The sequence below is a fragment of the Malus domestica genome, chromosome 09 (assembly GCF_042453785.1).
Source record: "Malus domestica chromosome 09, GDT2T_hap1".
NCBI classification, from domain to species: domain Eukaryota; kingdom Viridiplantae; phylum Streptophyta; class Magnoliopsida; order Rosales; family Rosaceae; genus Malus; species Malus domestica.
In genome coordinates, this window is record NC_091669.1 from 1,780,028 (window position 1) to 1,795,276 (window position 15,249).

At 36.2% G+C, this 15,249-nt stretch overlaps 2 protein-coding genes, 1 long non-coding RNA gene and 1 other non-coding gene across 6 annotated transcripts; 3 read left to right on the forward strand and 1 right to left on the reverse strand.

Annotated features, from left to right (window-relative positions):
• Positions 1-476: 476 nt before the first annotated feature.
• LOC103411334 (MYB-like transcription factor EOBII) lies at positions 477-4,653 on the forward strand. 2 transcript variants are annotated; one of them, XM_029107733.2, is made up of 4 exons: positions 477-712; positions 834-963; positions 3,492-3,837; positions 4,345-4,653. In XM_029107733.2, exons 1-3 carry the CDS (start codon positions 571-573, stop codon positions 3,805-3,807), a joined length of 588 nt encoding a protein of 195 aa, XP_028963566.1. In that variant the 5' UTR covers positions 477-570; the 3' UTR covers positions 3,808-3,837; positions 4,345-4,653. The 2 variants fall into 2 exon arrangements, with proteins under 2 accessions (XP_028963566.1, XP_028963567.1); XM_029107734.2 differs by having other exon boundaries at positions 574-712; positions 815-963.
• On the reverse strand, positions 2,020-3,492 carry LOC139188002 (uncharacterized). The gene is made up of 2 exons (XR_011571068.1): positions 2,859-3,492; positions 2,020-2,544 (listed from the first exon to the last, which is right to left on the reverse strand). It is a non-coding gene; the product is annotated as an uncharacterized lncRNA (long non-coding RNA).
• Positions 4,654-10,559: 5,906 nt separating the features above from the next.
• Positions 10,560-14,092, forward strand: LOC103442243 (monodehydroascorbate reductase 4, peroxisomal-like). 2 transcript variants are annotated; one of them, XM_070804811.1, is made up of 7 exons: positions 10,560-11,000; positions 11,648-11,699; positions 11,867-11,947; positions 12,098-12,216; positions 12,558-12,777; positions 12,914-13,032; positions 13,213-14,092. In XM_070804811.1, the coding sequence occupies exons 1-6, from the start codon at positions 10,881-10,883 to the stop codon at positions 12,988-12,990; spliced, it is 669 nt and encodes a 222-aa protein (XP_070660912.1). In that variant the 5' UTR covers positions 10,560-10,880; the 3' UTR covers positions 12,991-13,032; positions 13,213-14,092. The 2 variants fall into 2 exon arrangements, with proteins under 2 accessions (XP_070660912.1, XP_070660911.1); XM_070804810.1 differs by lacking the exons at positions 12,558-12,777; positions 12,914-13,032 and having other exon boundaries at positions 10,599-11,000.
• A 1,076-nt stretch (positions 14,093-15,168) lies between these two features.
• TRNAP-UGG (transfer RNA proline (anticodon UGG)) lies at positions 15,169-15,240 on the forward strand. Its single transcript has one exon. It is a non-coding gene; the product is annotated as a tRNA-Pro (tRNA).
• The last annotated feature ends 9 nt before the right edge of the window (positions 15,241-15,249 follow it).

Here is a 15,249-nt window from a genome sequence, read left to right on the forward strand (position 1 = left end):
TAAGTTCGACCGGAACAACGTTGAATTAATTACCTTCAAATCAATAAATTCATATGGAATCTATTGTGATTGAGGACTATGAGTCTCTGAACACCTAATGCTTATCTGTGTGCACGTATATATGGTCCTTTCAATTTATTTTTTTCTAAAAAATTAATATCTCTATGACCTAAACTTACGCATGCACATGTTTCTGGATACATTATGCTTACGTAGGAGGGCATGTGTTTGTGTTCGCTGATACATGGAAATTTTTGTATACAGATTTTATTCTACCCAAACCAATCGAAAGTCATGCATGCAAATAAGTATGTATCATGGACAATAATAATATACATCGATCCTTGTATAACTGATTAAACGAGTTAAGATTAAAAGCTCTAGACTAATGCTGATTAACTCCAGTAATATTGCTGTGAAAAAATATTTTGCTCTCCCTCTATAAGAACCCCCAGCTACCCATTATCTCTTATTATCTTGCCTAACTGCCTCTCTCTCTCTCTCTCTCTCTCTCTCTCTCTCTCTCTCTCTCTCTCTCTCTCTCCAGAAACGCACAAACACTGAAATAAAATGGATAAAAATCCATTCAATAGTTCATCCCAGGATGTTGAAGTGAGAAAAGGGCCATGGACCATGGAAGAAGATTTGATTCTCATCAACTATATTGCAAATCATGGTGAAGGTGTATGGAACTCCCTAGCCAAAGCTGCTGGTAATTAATTAACATGTTTGATTCCTAGCTATATATGTATATATCAAACCCTAGCTAGAACAATTCAATAATTTAGAACTACATTATATAATATGTCACTAGGTGTATATTATGTTACTAGGTCTCAAACGTACTGGGAAGAGCTGCCGACTCCGGTGGCTGAATTATCTGCGGCCTGATGTTCGGAGAGGAAATATCACTCCTGAGGAACAACTTTTGATTATGGAACTGCATGCAAAATGGGGTAACAGGTGATCATCACTTTCTATTTTTTTCACATATAAAACATTAAGGTAAGTGTATAAGTACGCTGATAATTTAACGACAAGGACAGGTATATACATATGATTTGATAAGTTGCGAGTCTTATGACCAACTATTCTACTTCTCCTCGTCACCTTCTTAATTTGGATGGCTAAGTAGCTAGGTTTCTTCTTTTTGGTTCATAGGGCTTTGATCACTTGTCAGCAGCCCTATTTGAATAGTTTTGAACCTAATCGAGAGAGAGAGAGGTAATTTTGTATGAAGTAGGTTTAATTGCTATTTTCCAACAAAATTTTGACAGCAAAAATCCTGAGAAAGATCTGTTTCTTTGTATTTAGGGCTACAAAACTCCCAATTCAATTCTTGTCCTTCATTTTGATTCTACATACATATTCTTCTATTACAGCAATTTCATCCATCCGGAAGATTGAAAAATCTTTGCTACATGTTTCAGCCTCAACCGTTCTTTTGTGTCTCCGTTATTTTTTTTTTGGGGTAACATTAGAGAGTTTCAAATCCTAGATGTAACCTGCTCTTACTCATCACTAAGCATTGTCCCTCGATTTGTCATAGATGTGTTATAAGATATATGGATTTCTGGAGGCTTGTGATCGTATCCTTTAACTATTACCAATTAATACCAGATTGTTGGATCTGTGTCAAGGGCAACATCCTAATTATTGCTTACAGCCCTTTTTTATTCTCCATAATAATTTTAGATATCTCCAGGCCAGCTAATTTACTGAGAAGGACAAGTAATTGATCATATTTTTTTCTTTTATTTAAAAAAATTGAAATGTGGTACTTATCTATAATTGGTGTACCATCTTCAACAGTCGTTGGTTGAGTGGGTTTCCATGTATTGGAACCCACCAAATGAAGCTCTCCCACGTGTGTTGCAGGACAACTCTGTGTGGCATAGCTTCTCCTATATATATGTAATTCTCTTGTGTTGGATGGACCCATGAAATTGATTTTTTTTTTGGGGGGGTGGGGGGGGCCTGGGGGTTGGGGGGGGGGGGGGGTGCGTAAAAATAAACAAGTTTTTATTTTTTATTTTTTAAATTACGCTCTTATGACTTGTTCCATATCGAGATGAACTGAAATAAAAAAATCATAGTGATGAAATGTAAAAAATTATCGAGATAAATCATTGAGAGAAACCCTGTGGTGAGAATAGATGATGTAATGAGTAGAACAGTACGAGTAGGGTAGAAATTCAGAGTTTGAAACCCTCATTTGTGACTAAATTAAAGATTTGGAAACTGTTTGTTTACGTGGGAAGAAAAATACCTCAAACTAGATGTGGTGGTGGACTGGACTTGTGATATATATTGAGAGGCACTTTGGTGAAGTCCAACCAAAAAAGTATTTGGAGCAATAAAAACCTTCCATTCAAAGGTAAACCCCTGTCAGTTTCTCACATGCCAACCCTAGCTCTCATTCTGAAGAAAAGGACAAAACCTTTTACTTTGGTTGAAGCCGACGTGAACCATACTGTTTTGGATGCTTGTATTTTGTATCGAACTAATAATATACATGGAGGCAGCGCTCGCAACGAGAGCTTTCTGCTAAGAAATTAATCATAATTTAACTACTAATCAAAGATTTAAAAATCTCAAATGATAGTTACTAATTCTAGGAACATGGTTAGGTAGGACACTAAATTATGATCAATATTAATGTGCGTTAAATGGAATGTACTATCTTGAAGAATTTTTCTCCTGCATTTAGCCCAGTTTTCTGCCAAATCAGGATAGTATTTTTCGACACCTTCACCTGATAAATATTCATGGACAAAAGGGCACCATATATACATATATATAAGTATGATATTATCCATTAGAAAGAATAATGGGATTGGTAATATCATTCAGAATACCTTAGATATATAAAAAGATTATGAGCTATCCCTTTGAAGCTCAAGGTATAAGTAATGGGGGTTTGAACATGGAAACTTGGAGATCGAATGAACTGGAGGAGTTTGTAAGATCTGTGTATATAATATGAATATACACGTATGGCAAGTAAATGTTTCTGTGTTTATGTAAATGACGAAGTTTCTGTGTCCTGGTCTGCCTTATATATAAATAAAAGGAGTCCAGCTCCTGCTCTGCCTAATATATAAATAAAAGAAGTCCAGCGGGCACTTGTAGGATTTTCAATCTCACCCATGGAACATGCATGACTTGGAATTTTTACCAATAGTTAATTGCAGATAAAGTTTTATTTTATACACACACACACACATATTCAGTTCCACACAAAGCACAACCATGGTCAAGTTGCAGGTATAATTTAGGGTTAGGGTTTATTGCTGTTAATTGGTTGTGTTTATAGCAGCTTTTCTCATGTTGTTCTAGTGAGTGTTATTTCTACTTAAGCTTAAGACAGCTTTTTTCTTCTGGGATTTTTTAGCTAGCAACTACTATACCAGTACAAGTACTTGTCCAATCATTTATTAACTTTGGCCCATTGCAATTTTTTTTTTTACTGTGTTTCTTGCAATACTCAGGTGGTCGAAAATCGCAAAACATCTACCGGGAAGGACTGATAACGAAATCAAGAACTATTGGAGGACTAGAATTCAAAAGCACATTAAGCAAGCTGAGAATATTACACCAGGACAAAGCTCTGAGGTCAATGATCAAGCAAGCACAAGTCAAGTGTCAATCTCTAACACTGTGGACACAATGGATATTTCCCACTCCGCACCAACACACCAAGCAAATATGGATGCTTATCCTCCTCCTTTGCCTGCTGATCAATCTAATGATAACTACTGGAGCATGGAGGATCTCTGGTCTATGCAACTGCTAAATGGAGAGTAATTAAACAACCGATTTCATATGAAAACTTAGGTTTGTCCATTTGAAAACTTAGTATATAAATACATAAATATATATGTATGTTTTTCTTAAATATATAAATATATATATAATATAAATATATGGTCTTTATATATAAGTAATTTTAATTAGTTTGTAATAGGAAATTAAACTTTTCAATTTTCTCCCTTATATGGCATAAACAAGAATACCGGGATATACATATGTACATTATTCCCATGACATAAAAAAGTTCGACATTAACCATTTAAATTAGTTGCACGGAACGAGGTGATAAAAAAGAGTACGACAATGGTTAATTGAGGGAGTAAATCTTACATATCAGTAGCTATTAAGTCACTAGTCATTGACGTCTTTTACTTACCTCATTATGTTTAGCGATTAGATGTTAAATTTTTTTTGTGGTATCGAGATTGAATATGGTTATTGAGATAGATGCTTATAAAACTTATATTGATTGTTCTTATATGTTAATAAGCTTCTCGATTTAGTTGAGTTGATCACACAACCTTTATTTAGGACGAGTTTGCACATGAAAATTGGAAGTGGTGATGCCCATGAAGATTCGAAGAAAAAACGATGAAGATACCCATGCCGTGATACAATTGATACAGCAAAAATGAACCGCTGGGAAATCGACACGTGGAAAGCTAATATAGCTATTCTTGTCAGATTTGGTCTCGGCTTTCCAGAGTTGTGCATGGCCATGCAAAACTGATGTTCGACGTGAACCTAACTTGCACCCACTGCAAGCAAGTTTTCACATGCTCCTTATTAAACTCCATATTTTATTTTCCCTTCAAATTAATACTCGTCTAATTTCTTATATTTTTATGGTATCTACTAGTCCAACAGGCTACCACATGGCAATTCTCATCACATATATATTTTATAATTAATATATCGTAATTAATCTGTTTTTATTTTGTTTTTTGTTGAAGAAATACAAAGTAATTAAACTGTTTGAGATATTAATTAGTATAAATAGTTTTGAATCTTGATTATAGTGTGCTTTCTTTATAATTTTCAAGATCTAAATAAATAATCTGGGCTCTGTAATTTTTTTGGTCAACATGGTTAGTTTTTATCATAATCATTTTCCTTTTTTTTAATGATTTGATGACTTTGATTAAGGAACTATAAGCATGTTTATGTTCTATTCTTTTTTGGTTTTATCCACTTGGCATGACTTAAGGCGATTTTAACAGGTTTAGTTCGTTTTGGATATTTTGGTAGCTTTATATGATTAGTCAACGTACTTCTTCAAGGGAGATCGTATTAGTGCGATATTAGTTTAATCCATTTTTAATTAACAACTTTTATGTTTTATGCCTTACAATAACAGTTGAGTGATAAGAAACAAACAAAATTAGGTTGTCCTGGATAGCAGATCGGACGAGAATTTTAATCAACCCTAAACTTTAGCATCCAACCTTTATTGAAAGAAATAGCTCAGAAAAGAACCTCAAGGGACCATTTCGTCGACTTTGCATTGCCAAATATGGCAAAATATGATCGAGCACAGATCCTTGGTTGTTGCAAAAGGCAATAGGAAAAGCAACTTCGTCTCTCAGCCATTCGTTCTTTTCAGTCACATGTTTTATATGCTCAATTGAAATTGATCGCAAAGCACAAATGATAAAGATCACGTGGAAGATGGGAAAAATTCACATGTTGGGTCGGCCATGAATGTAGAAAAATTGTACATGGGTTCATGTTGATAACAAAATATCCTTGCTAGCTAAGTTCATGAAATCGTAATCTAGTTTTAGTTAATTAATTAACTAACGGGCCTTTTTGGGGTTCACTAGATCTTCTCTAATTCAATTAAAGTGCCATTAGTTTATCGGTGGCCTGCAAATTAAGGACCATGGTTCCAAAGTCAATGTACGAATTAATGGATTTGGATATTGATGAGCCAAATATCGACTACAATATTTGTTATTTGTGAATTATGGAGTGATTAAGGTGTTATGACACTCTAAAATATGTCATTCAAGTGAGAATTCTTGATAAATTTTTGTAAAGTAGTATGTAATAGGACAATTTTAGAGCGTCAACAGCTCCAATGTGAAATGGTAATGAAAATCAATGGTGCAGACAAGGGTTTTGGATGGCATGCTATTGAAAAATTATGTGATTCCATGATGACTACTAGTTGACAGGTTAGAGAGGGATGGTGAAGTTGCACACCCAAATTAAAATATAGCCGACAATATTTATGTTCCGTGAATTTTGGAGCTACGAAGTTGTTGTAAAACTCTACAACATGTCATGATGCACTCGTTCAAATGCAATTTCTCTCTAAATTTTTATAACATATTTTTGAAGTATCAACAACAGCACCAGTGTGAAATGGTAATAAAAGTCAACGGTGCCGAAAAAGAATATAGATTTCATGCATTAGAAAAGTTATGTGATTCCATGATGATCACTAGTGAACATGCGAGGGAGGGATGATGAAGTTGCAAACCTCAATATAGACTACAATATTTGTGAATTGTGAATTATTGAGTAATTAAATTGTCATAATGGAGATGTTCAAGTGCAATTTCTCGCTAAATGGTAACAGAAGTAAAAAAGAACATAGATTTCATGCATTAGAAAAGTTATGTGATTCCATGATGATCACTAGTGAACATGCGAGGGAGGGATAATGAAGTTGCAAACCTCAATATAGACTACAATATTTGTGAATTGTGAATTATTGAGTAATTAAATTGTCATAATGGAGATGTTCAAGTGCAATTTCTCGCTAAATGGTAACAGAAGTCAGCGGTGCCGACAAAGAATATATATGTCATGCATTAGATAAGTTATGTGATTCCATGACGATCACTCGTGAAGATGTGAGGGATGGATGGTGACAAATCGTAGGAAATTGGATGAAAGCGAAAGTACTTGTTCATCAAGGAAGAAGGTCGACATTGAATACGTAATGAAAATATATGCAACCGAGATTTTTCCCAATTGGAGGTTAAACTTTCGTCTTCTATTAATTGCATATGCAACAACCAATCCTTCTATTTATTTCTTATATATCACATATCAGGAAAACTGGACTTACTAACATCTTTAAAACGTTATATTGTCGGATTATTAATCTGAACTATGACCATTAAGATTGTTCCAAAGCTTTGTCTTGGCAAATAAGTTGGCATATCAGTGGTTAAATTATAAAATCATGAAATTTTGATGGAAAACAATATTGTCTAAATTTACAGGCGAACAATATTATAGTTCACGCTTCTAATATATCGTAAAAAAAGTAGGGTTCAAATAAGTTAAATAACCATTTTAACTATTTTAGTCAATAGTTGATACCTTCGTCTTACTGTCCAATACCTTTTCAAATCGACTTAAAACTTAATTAAATCGACGTTTACCAAGACAATTGGACACCAACTAGAGGACCCATTAAAAACGTGATCCATGCTTGAAAGACTTTATTTAATTCCTCTCCTTTTATTTGTTTACTAGACTTTGTTTAATTCCTCTCCTTTTATTTATTTGTGTCTAGAGCAGTCGAATTCAGAAAATTTGAACAACTCAACTTAAATCATGCATTCTTCAGTAGCTCATCTCACCGGCTCACCTCACGAAAAACAAAATTTTTGAATGGTCATAATCTCTTTTTTCTTGAATGGCTCAAATTTGTTAGCCTGCCTACTTTGAACACAGAGATCCAAAGAGAATCTCAAACCCACATTTTTCACTTTTTACAGACGTTTATTATTTTTATCTTTTGATTATTTGTATATTTCTCTCATTTTGAAGACTTGAAATTACCAAGAGAAAATAATGTGTTTAAAATTACTTATAATGTTTGTTCCAAAATATAAATATTTGGCCCACAAGATAGAGCTGGACTCTGGTTTGGAGCTACCAAATGGACAAGATATAAGGCCCACAGCTGAAGTTTGACAACAACTTGTTTGCTTGGAGGGTAGTTGGGCCAGGTTTATACCTCATACGAGGTTTCGAGTTTCGGCCCAAAGAAAAGTAATTACACTAAAGAAAATAACACTGTTCACCGGTATGCTACGAAAATAAGCGCTTTGAAGGGAAGGATGGTATGACCTGCTTCTGCTTTCTGCTGCCGGTGACTCGCAATTTTGAAAAGAGAAAAAATGCAACTTCCTTCCTTTTTATCAAACACGATTCAGATCTCAATTTTTTTTTTTTGGGAAGGAAAACTAATGAAAGGAGTTTAAAAACTTTAAGTTTTAATCAAATTGACAAAAAGATGTTGTAAGTGACTTTTTAGAGTAAAAATATCATTTTCGTTAAAAATAAACAGTATCGAAAGTGTTTCGTTAAAATTCCATTTTTTGTAAGCTGCTTTAAAAAAAAATCATCTTAACCCCAAACCAGTCCTATAAACCTTAAACTAGGATTCAAATCCTCACACTTTACATGAATGATGGCAATCAAAATTTAAAAAAAAAATTAGTATAAGTAAAATTTTTGTAAAGGCAAAGCATTATCTACTAAGAAGACATACTAGCCTTTGTAAAAGTAAGACATATCAATTATGGAATTGTTTGGATGTGCTTTTAAGATGGCTGAAAGAGTTTTTACAGAAAATATTTTTGGGTACCAAAAGCACTTTAAGTGTTTTATGCAAGAAGCACCAGTTATGTGCTTCTTCCAGAAGCACTTTAAGTGCTTTTTTCAGGATTTACTTGTATTTTTACTAAGGATTGGTACAAAAAACATTTCCACCAAAAGCGCTTTCAGTTATTTTAAAAGCACATCTAAACGAGCCTTATATTTTCACCTCTTTATAACACATTGTAGAACCTAAAAACTACCAAGCCTACGTGGCGCTCAGGCCAAGTAACTAATGAGCTAACTACGTCATTCGGTTGTGTGCGGGGCGTGCTAACTGGACGGCCAAGCTCGACCGGTGAGTAAAATGAGTTGATGTTGCGTTAGGCGTGCTACTGACTTCTTGATCTTGCGACTGTGGCCGATGAAGGAACATGTCTCGGCCTTCGGATTCTAGAGCCTGAAGACAATACTGCTAATTCTGCGAAGTTCAATATCAAATTCGGCTTTCAATGTGCCGAATGTAGTAACTTGTATCACCTCACTTTGCCGAGCAGGCTAATGAAGATGACCTCTGCCAATAAGGATTCAAAAATCCTACTCGACAGAGACTTGGATAGATAACCAGTCGGCCTCGACGTAATGCTGTTTATCCAAACTGAAGGTGCTCCGTGATCGGCTGATTCTATGACAACAATGCTGTTTATCCAAACTGAAGATGTTCGCCGATTACCTTCACAATGTTGTTTATCCAAACTGAAGATGTGTTGGCGAAAAAGAAAATAAAAATCTCAAGATGTTTGAGAGGTTTCGCGTAGAGCAAGGGTTTATGCATGGCAGTTTGTGTGTTGAGTTGAAGGTCCCTTGTTGTTGCACAACCACTCTTATTTATAAAGATATGCATGCTTGACGTGGCTTGATAATTTTGCAGAGTTCCACTGCAACTCTAATTCATGGAATTGAAATTGATCCATATCAAAAACCAAGGCATATCCTTCAAACGGAGGCGTGAGATTTGTTCCAAGACTTTTCAAACCTAATAAAAGTCCATCTAGGCTTATCACATCACAGTTCTAGTCCACCTAGGCTTCTCTTCATCAAAAACCCATCAGTAGCCATGCTTTATATGATCATCAAAACACTATAAAAAAAGGGCTTAGCCTACTAGGTTCCTTGTGTCATCATTATCCAAGACCATTATTTTCCTTTGTCCCATTATTCCACGTGGTTCTGCATGCAAATCCATTCAAATATGAAACTGTGCAACTGACTAGATATCAAGCTGCATGGCAAGCCTTCCATGACTCTCTGTACTGCCGATTAATTGTAAGGGGTTGGCAAGCAGTCAGCTGTACAATCTCCTTTAATTTCTCCACAACCTGATAAAACCCTTAATTATCTACAATAAAATCCTACGCGTATCTCTGCAAGTTTTAAGGATATTTTCAAGATAATTACTACGATTAAAATCAATAGTAATGCCAACAAAATTATCTTAACGGTCTAGAGCCATACCCATTTAACGGCCTTGATACCACGGACCAATGGTATAAAATTGGGTCCAAACACACATACAATAATATGACATGTGAATTACGTTTATTGATATTTATAAAATTTTCTAAAAACGTATAATATTGAAGAGATGGAGGAGAGGATAGGTTCAAAGAAGGGAACGTGTGGCGGAAACACTAACCTACCTAATCCACGATTCTGTTGGCTTCTCCGACTCTGACATAATTTCCAAATCCTCTCACTTCCATTCAACCTCTTCTTCCTCAATCTATTTCCAAAATTCCTAGTACCAACAAATTCTTATATTATCCACTATAATCGTGTTTGTTTATCGTATATCGTGCTATCAGTTTTCGTCAATTACTATTCATATTTAATTTAAAATAAAAATATTTAAAATGATTTATGATCGCACAATGTACAATGAATGGATACAATTTAAGAATGATCTCATTCTTATCCACCACCACATGACATGATAGCCGTTTTACATGTGTCACCACATCAATCGCTGGCCTGATCTCAGAAAAACAAAAGAAAGATCATCACGATCAAATCGTTGGTCCCACAAATAATCCTCATTTGGAAAGATTTTTTAACGTGTTGAAATACAGCCTGCCACATCAAATATTATTATATAAATAATTAAATATTTAAAAATAATAATTTTGAACCACTTAAATTATAACACTTATTGTACCAAACCGTTTCCGCTTATGGAAATTTTTTTCCATCCATCGGTATCCAAATGCAAATCCAATGAAGGGTAAATGGTAAAAGGAGGCAGCTCTCTCTCAATGATATCCTGTCTGACTTCACATTCAGCGTTTGTTCATCTTTCTCGGAGAGCATTTCTTCAAAGGAAAGCTCTCCCAACCAGAAAATCATAGAAATTAAATATACATATAATTCAATCTCTTCTTCCACACTCCAGGAAAACAATAAAAAACAAAAAGAGGAGGGAGGGACAAGAGAGAAAATAAGGAGAGATGGGAAGGGCATTTGTTTATGTTATTCTGGGAGGAGGGGTGGCTGCTGGGTATGCAGCTCTTGAATTCACCAAGAGAGGCATCTCCCATGGTGAACTCTGCATCATTTCTGAAGAATCAGTGAGTTCTTTTTTCTTCATGCATATATATATATACATATTATATATATGTATGTGCAATTTGCAAGATTTAGTTTTGTGTTTTTATTTTATTTTGTATTTTATGATAAGACAGGAAAAGATACATGAATTCTTATATTATTTCAAATTCTAGGATTTGGGTTTGTATTGAAACATTGTTTAGCGTGTGAGGACGTGGAGAGTTGTCCTGCATCAGAAAGTTAAGCAAACTTTGCATTGCCAATTGGTTTTGGGATTGGAAATTTTTTTTAGCTGATTGGATTGAACAATGTAAACCGTTGGACCAACGATTATGAACCCCCTCACATAAGTGACATGGAATCGTATTGCTTTGCATAATTTTCGAAAACATGAGTGAAACACTTTGAGGGCGAGGCCTTGGGACAACGGAAAGGTTGCTCCTTTGTGACCAAAAGGTCACTGGTTCGAGTTGTGGAAATAGCCTGTTTGCAAAGCAAGGATAAGGCTGTCTACTATAGAGTATAGACGTTCCCCCCAATCCTCGCAAAGCCTGGTTGGTTTGGAGTCGCCATTTTCATGAACCAACTTGTAACATAAGCGATCAATTCTGTGAAAGTAAATTCCATGATTCGGGAGATTCAACGGTTGCGATTATATCTTTTTCAGGTTCCACCTTATGAGAGACCTGCTTTAAGCAAAGGCTTTCTACTTCCAGAAGGTATATAATGTTTCTATATCACAGACATTAGACATCAATGTTTGGCTGCCGTATTAGAGACATGCCTTCAGCAAATGCTTTCTCATCATTGATGTTAGTTACTTCCCACATATCTCTTCCTGAAATTCTGCATGGAATTAATTCCTGCAAATTGTGTTCATGTGCAGCGCCTGCACGCCTTCCATCGTTTCATACTTGTGTTGGTGCTAATGAGGAAAGGTTAACTCCAGAGTGGTATAAGGAGCATGGTAAGTATCTATGACGTCTTGCTTCTTTAGCTTTATATGTTAATAGGAATCATAGGGGGTGGTATTTTTTTGTTTGTGCTTTCCGTAATCACTTTTGGTAAAAACCGTGGTGCTTTAACTGAAATATAATTGTTATCTTCTTCTTTATAGGGATCGAATTAGTTATCGGAACTCAAGTGAAGTCTGTTGATGTGAGACGCAAGACACTACTGGCAGGATCTGGAGAGACTATAAGTTACAAAGTTCTCATCATTGCAACAGGGGCTCGGGTATTGAAACTGATCTTATTTTACTTTTTGCTTTTCTTGCTGTGTATGTTCTGTCATTGCTAAAAGAAGTATAACGGAAAATTTTAAATACAATATAAGCAATATTGATGTACCGCGAATTCAAGTAAACGAGTAACAAAACCTGATTGAGGAGTTAAAATGTTGTTGTAGACCTGTAAAGTGCTAATTACCTTTTCTACAGCTGTGTTAATGTGGTTGCATCGGACATTATTTTCAGACTATAGAACGCTGTTAGTTTAAGGGGCATTTCCGAAGTAAAGGATGCTAAGGAGAATTCACTTTCTCCATTTAATGGATATGTGTTTGTGTGTCGAAAATAGGCACTGAAGCTGGAAGAATTTGGAGTCAAGGGATCAGATTCTGGAAATGTGTGTTATTTACGAGATTTGGCTGATGCCAATAGACTTGTAGACTTGATGGAATCTTCGTCTGGCGGGAATGCTATTGTCATTGGTGGTGGCTACATTGGAATGGAGTGTGCTGCATCATTAGTGATCAATAGGATGAATGTAACGATGGTTTTTCCAGAAGAACATTGCAGTAAGTACTTTTATTCTCTGATGCAGACCAAACGTTGTTGCATCTTTTATCTGTGTTGGGGCCTGGGGGGCATCTGTTCGATTTGTGGTGAGAGAGTTCTTGTAAGCAAATGGATCAATGCTTTTGTTTTTTGCAGTGGCCCGATTATTCACACCCAAGATCGCAAGTTTTTATGAAGAATTTTACAAATCCAAAGGAGTGAAGTTTGTTTAAGGAACCATTTTGTCCTTGTTTGACATTGCCTCGAACAGGAAGGTAGATGTTAAATTCTTCTGGAATAACATGAACTTTGAGTGGTTATTGAGTTGCTTTCGTCAAAACAAATTCTGTACTTTCTTAAATCGAGAAAACATTGGTTCCATGGTTATACGTATACATTTTCTTTGAATTTGACGCGATTGAGATGCTAAATTTTTCTGCTCAATTCTTGTACAGGTGACTGCTGTTAATCTTAGAGATGGAAGTAGTCTTCCTGCAGACGTGGTTGTTGTGGGAATAGGAATCCGTCCAAACAAGAGCCTGTTTGAAGGTCAACTAACGCTGGAGAAAGGTGGGATCAAAGTGAATGGAAAGATGCAGTCAAGTAATAGCTCAGTCTATGCAGTGGGAGATGTTGCCACATTTCCAGTAAAAGTATTTGGTGAGTCCCGAAGGCTTGAACACGTTGACTCAGCAAGAAAATCCGCAAGGCACGCTGTTACTGCAATTATGGAACGAAACCAAGTTGATGAATTCGACTATCTACCATTCTTTTACTCGAGAATCTTCACCCTGTCTTGGCAGTTTTACGGGGACAATGCAGGAGATGTAGTCCATTTCGGAGACTTCTCAGGAGGCACATTCGGGGCTTATTGGGTAAGAAAGGGTCAACTTGTCGGGTCTTTTCTCGAAGGCGGAACCAAGGAAGAGTATGAAGCTATAGCCAAGGCCACCAGGCAGAAGCCAGAAGTTGAGGACCTAGCCGAGTTGGAAAGGCAAGGTTTGGGTTTCGCATTGACAGTTAGCCAGAAACCACAGCCATCATCACCACCCCATGATGTTACAAGTTCTGGCATCGTTCAGGAGAGGCCAATGTACACTTTTCATGCAACTGTCGGCGTTGTTGTGGCTGCATCGATAGCAGCGCTCGCGTATTGGTACGGAAGGAAGCGCCGGAGGTGGTGAGCAGATGTTTGGGGGCTGTACCATAACCGTGTTGTTGTGTGGCATTGATAGGTGTAAGTGATTGGGAGGTGCTTCAAATATTTGATCATATATATTGAGGAAGCAAAACTGTAGTTGAAAATAATGAATGAAATACAAAGAATTATATGCATACCTGTACCAAAATCTCTGGAATATGGGCTTTGGGCTTGAAACTATTAAGTTGGGCTGCCATATCAAATATCTGGATAGTTGATGTGGGCTTTAGTTGGACTGCCATATCAAATATCTGGAAAGGTAATGTGGGAAGAGATTTCTCTGCGTACGCAGAATACGGGACGGAAGGAGTCAGAGGCGGATTTCGTTAATTTATGAACAAGATCTATATAGACACATAGACCCATGGATCCATAAAAATTGATAATTAAATCCAATTTTTCCCATTATTTTCGTATCTGTAATAGTGCGAAAAGAAGGCCCGACTCCAAGTTGTTCAAGAATAGTGGCGTTGAGTTTCACAATTGAATTGGATTCAGTTGGATGGTACCAACAAAATCGAGCGCTAAGGCCTATTTCTTATTGAATTAACCGAATGAATGTAGGACAAATATTTGAATGCTCGCTCGGGTTAGCCAGGGGGGGGTCTGCATTATCTTGGCCATATCAAATATATGGAAAGGTAATGTGGGGAGAGATTTCTCACTGTGCGCACAATACGGGGCAGAATGAGTCAGAGGTAAATAGAGATTTTGCACATTTTCGTTAATCCATGAACATGATCTGTATAGACACATAGACCCATGGATCCATAACAGTTGACAATTGAATCCAATTTTTCTCATTTTTTTTCTTCATATTTGTGAGAGTACGAAAAGAAGGCCTGACTCCAAGTTGTTTAAGAATAGTGGCGTTGAGTTTCACAACTGAATTGGATTTAGTTGGATGGAACCAACGAAATCGAGCGCTAAGGCCTATTTCTTATTGAATTAACCGAATGGATGTAGGACATATATTTGAATGCTTGCTCGGGTTAGCAGGGGTCTGCATTATCTTGTCCATTTATGGCAATGTCATTCTTATGTGTGGCTCAACCAGGAAGGATTTATAAGAAGACCAAATGTCATTACACAACTAGAGAAATATATTTTAAAAAAAAAAAAAGTTCCTCCAATTGTATGATGACATGTGCTGGCCTGTCTAAATACATGGTTTAAACTAATAATAAATTCATAAAGTTAAGTACACGGAGGGCATTTGGTCTAGTGGTATGATTCTCGCTTTGGGTGCGAGAGGTCCCGAGTTCGATTCTCGGAATGCCCCCTGTCTGTG

What these genes read in the sequence shown, in the direction of transcription:
- LOC103411334 (XM_029107733.2), top strand. Translation starts at nt 571, where the DNA reads ATGGATAAAAATCCATTCAATAGTTCATCCCAGGATGTTGAAGTGAGA. An exon ending in CTCCCTAGCCAAAGCTGCTG is followed by an intron (nt 713 to 833) that starts GTAATTAATTAA and finishes TTATGTTACTAG; the next exon opens with GTCTCAAACGTACTGGGAAG. An exon ending in CATGCAAAATGGGGTAACAG is followed by an intron (nt 964 to 3,491) that starts GTGATCATCACT and finishes TGCAATACTCAG; the next exon opens with GTGGTCGAAAATCGCAAAAC.
- LOC103442243 (XM_070804810.1), top strand. Translation starts at nt 10,881, where the DNA reads ATGGGAAGGGCATTTGTTTATGTTATTCTGGGAGGAGGGGTGGCTGCT. An exon ending in AGAGTGGTATAAGGAGCATG is followed by an intron (nt 11,948 to 12,097) that starts GTAAGTATCTAT and finishes TCTTCTTTATAG; the next exon opens with GGATCGAATTAGTTATCGGA. An exon ending in TCATTGCAACAGGGGCTCGG is followed by an intron (nt 12,217 to 13,212) that starts GTATTGAAACTG and finishes ATTCTTGTACAG; the next exon opens with GTGACTGCTGTTAATCTTAG.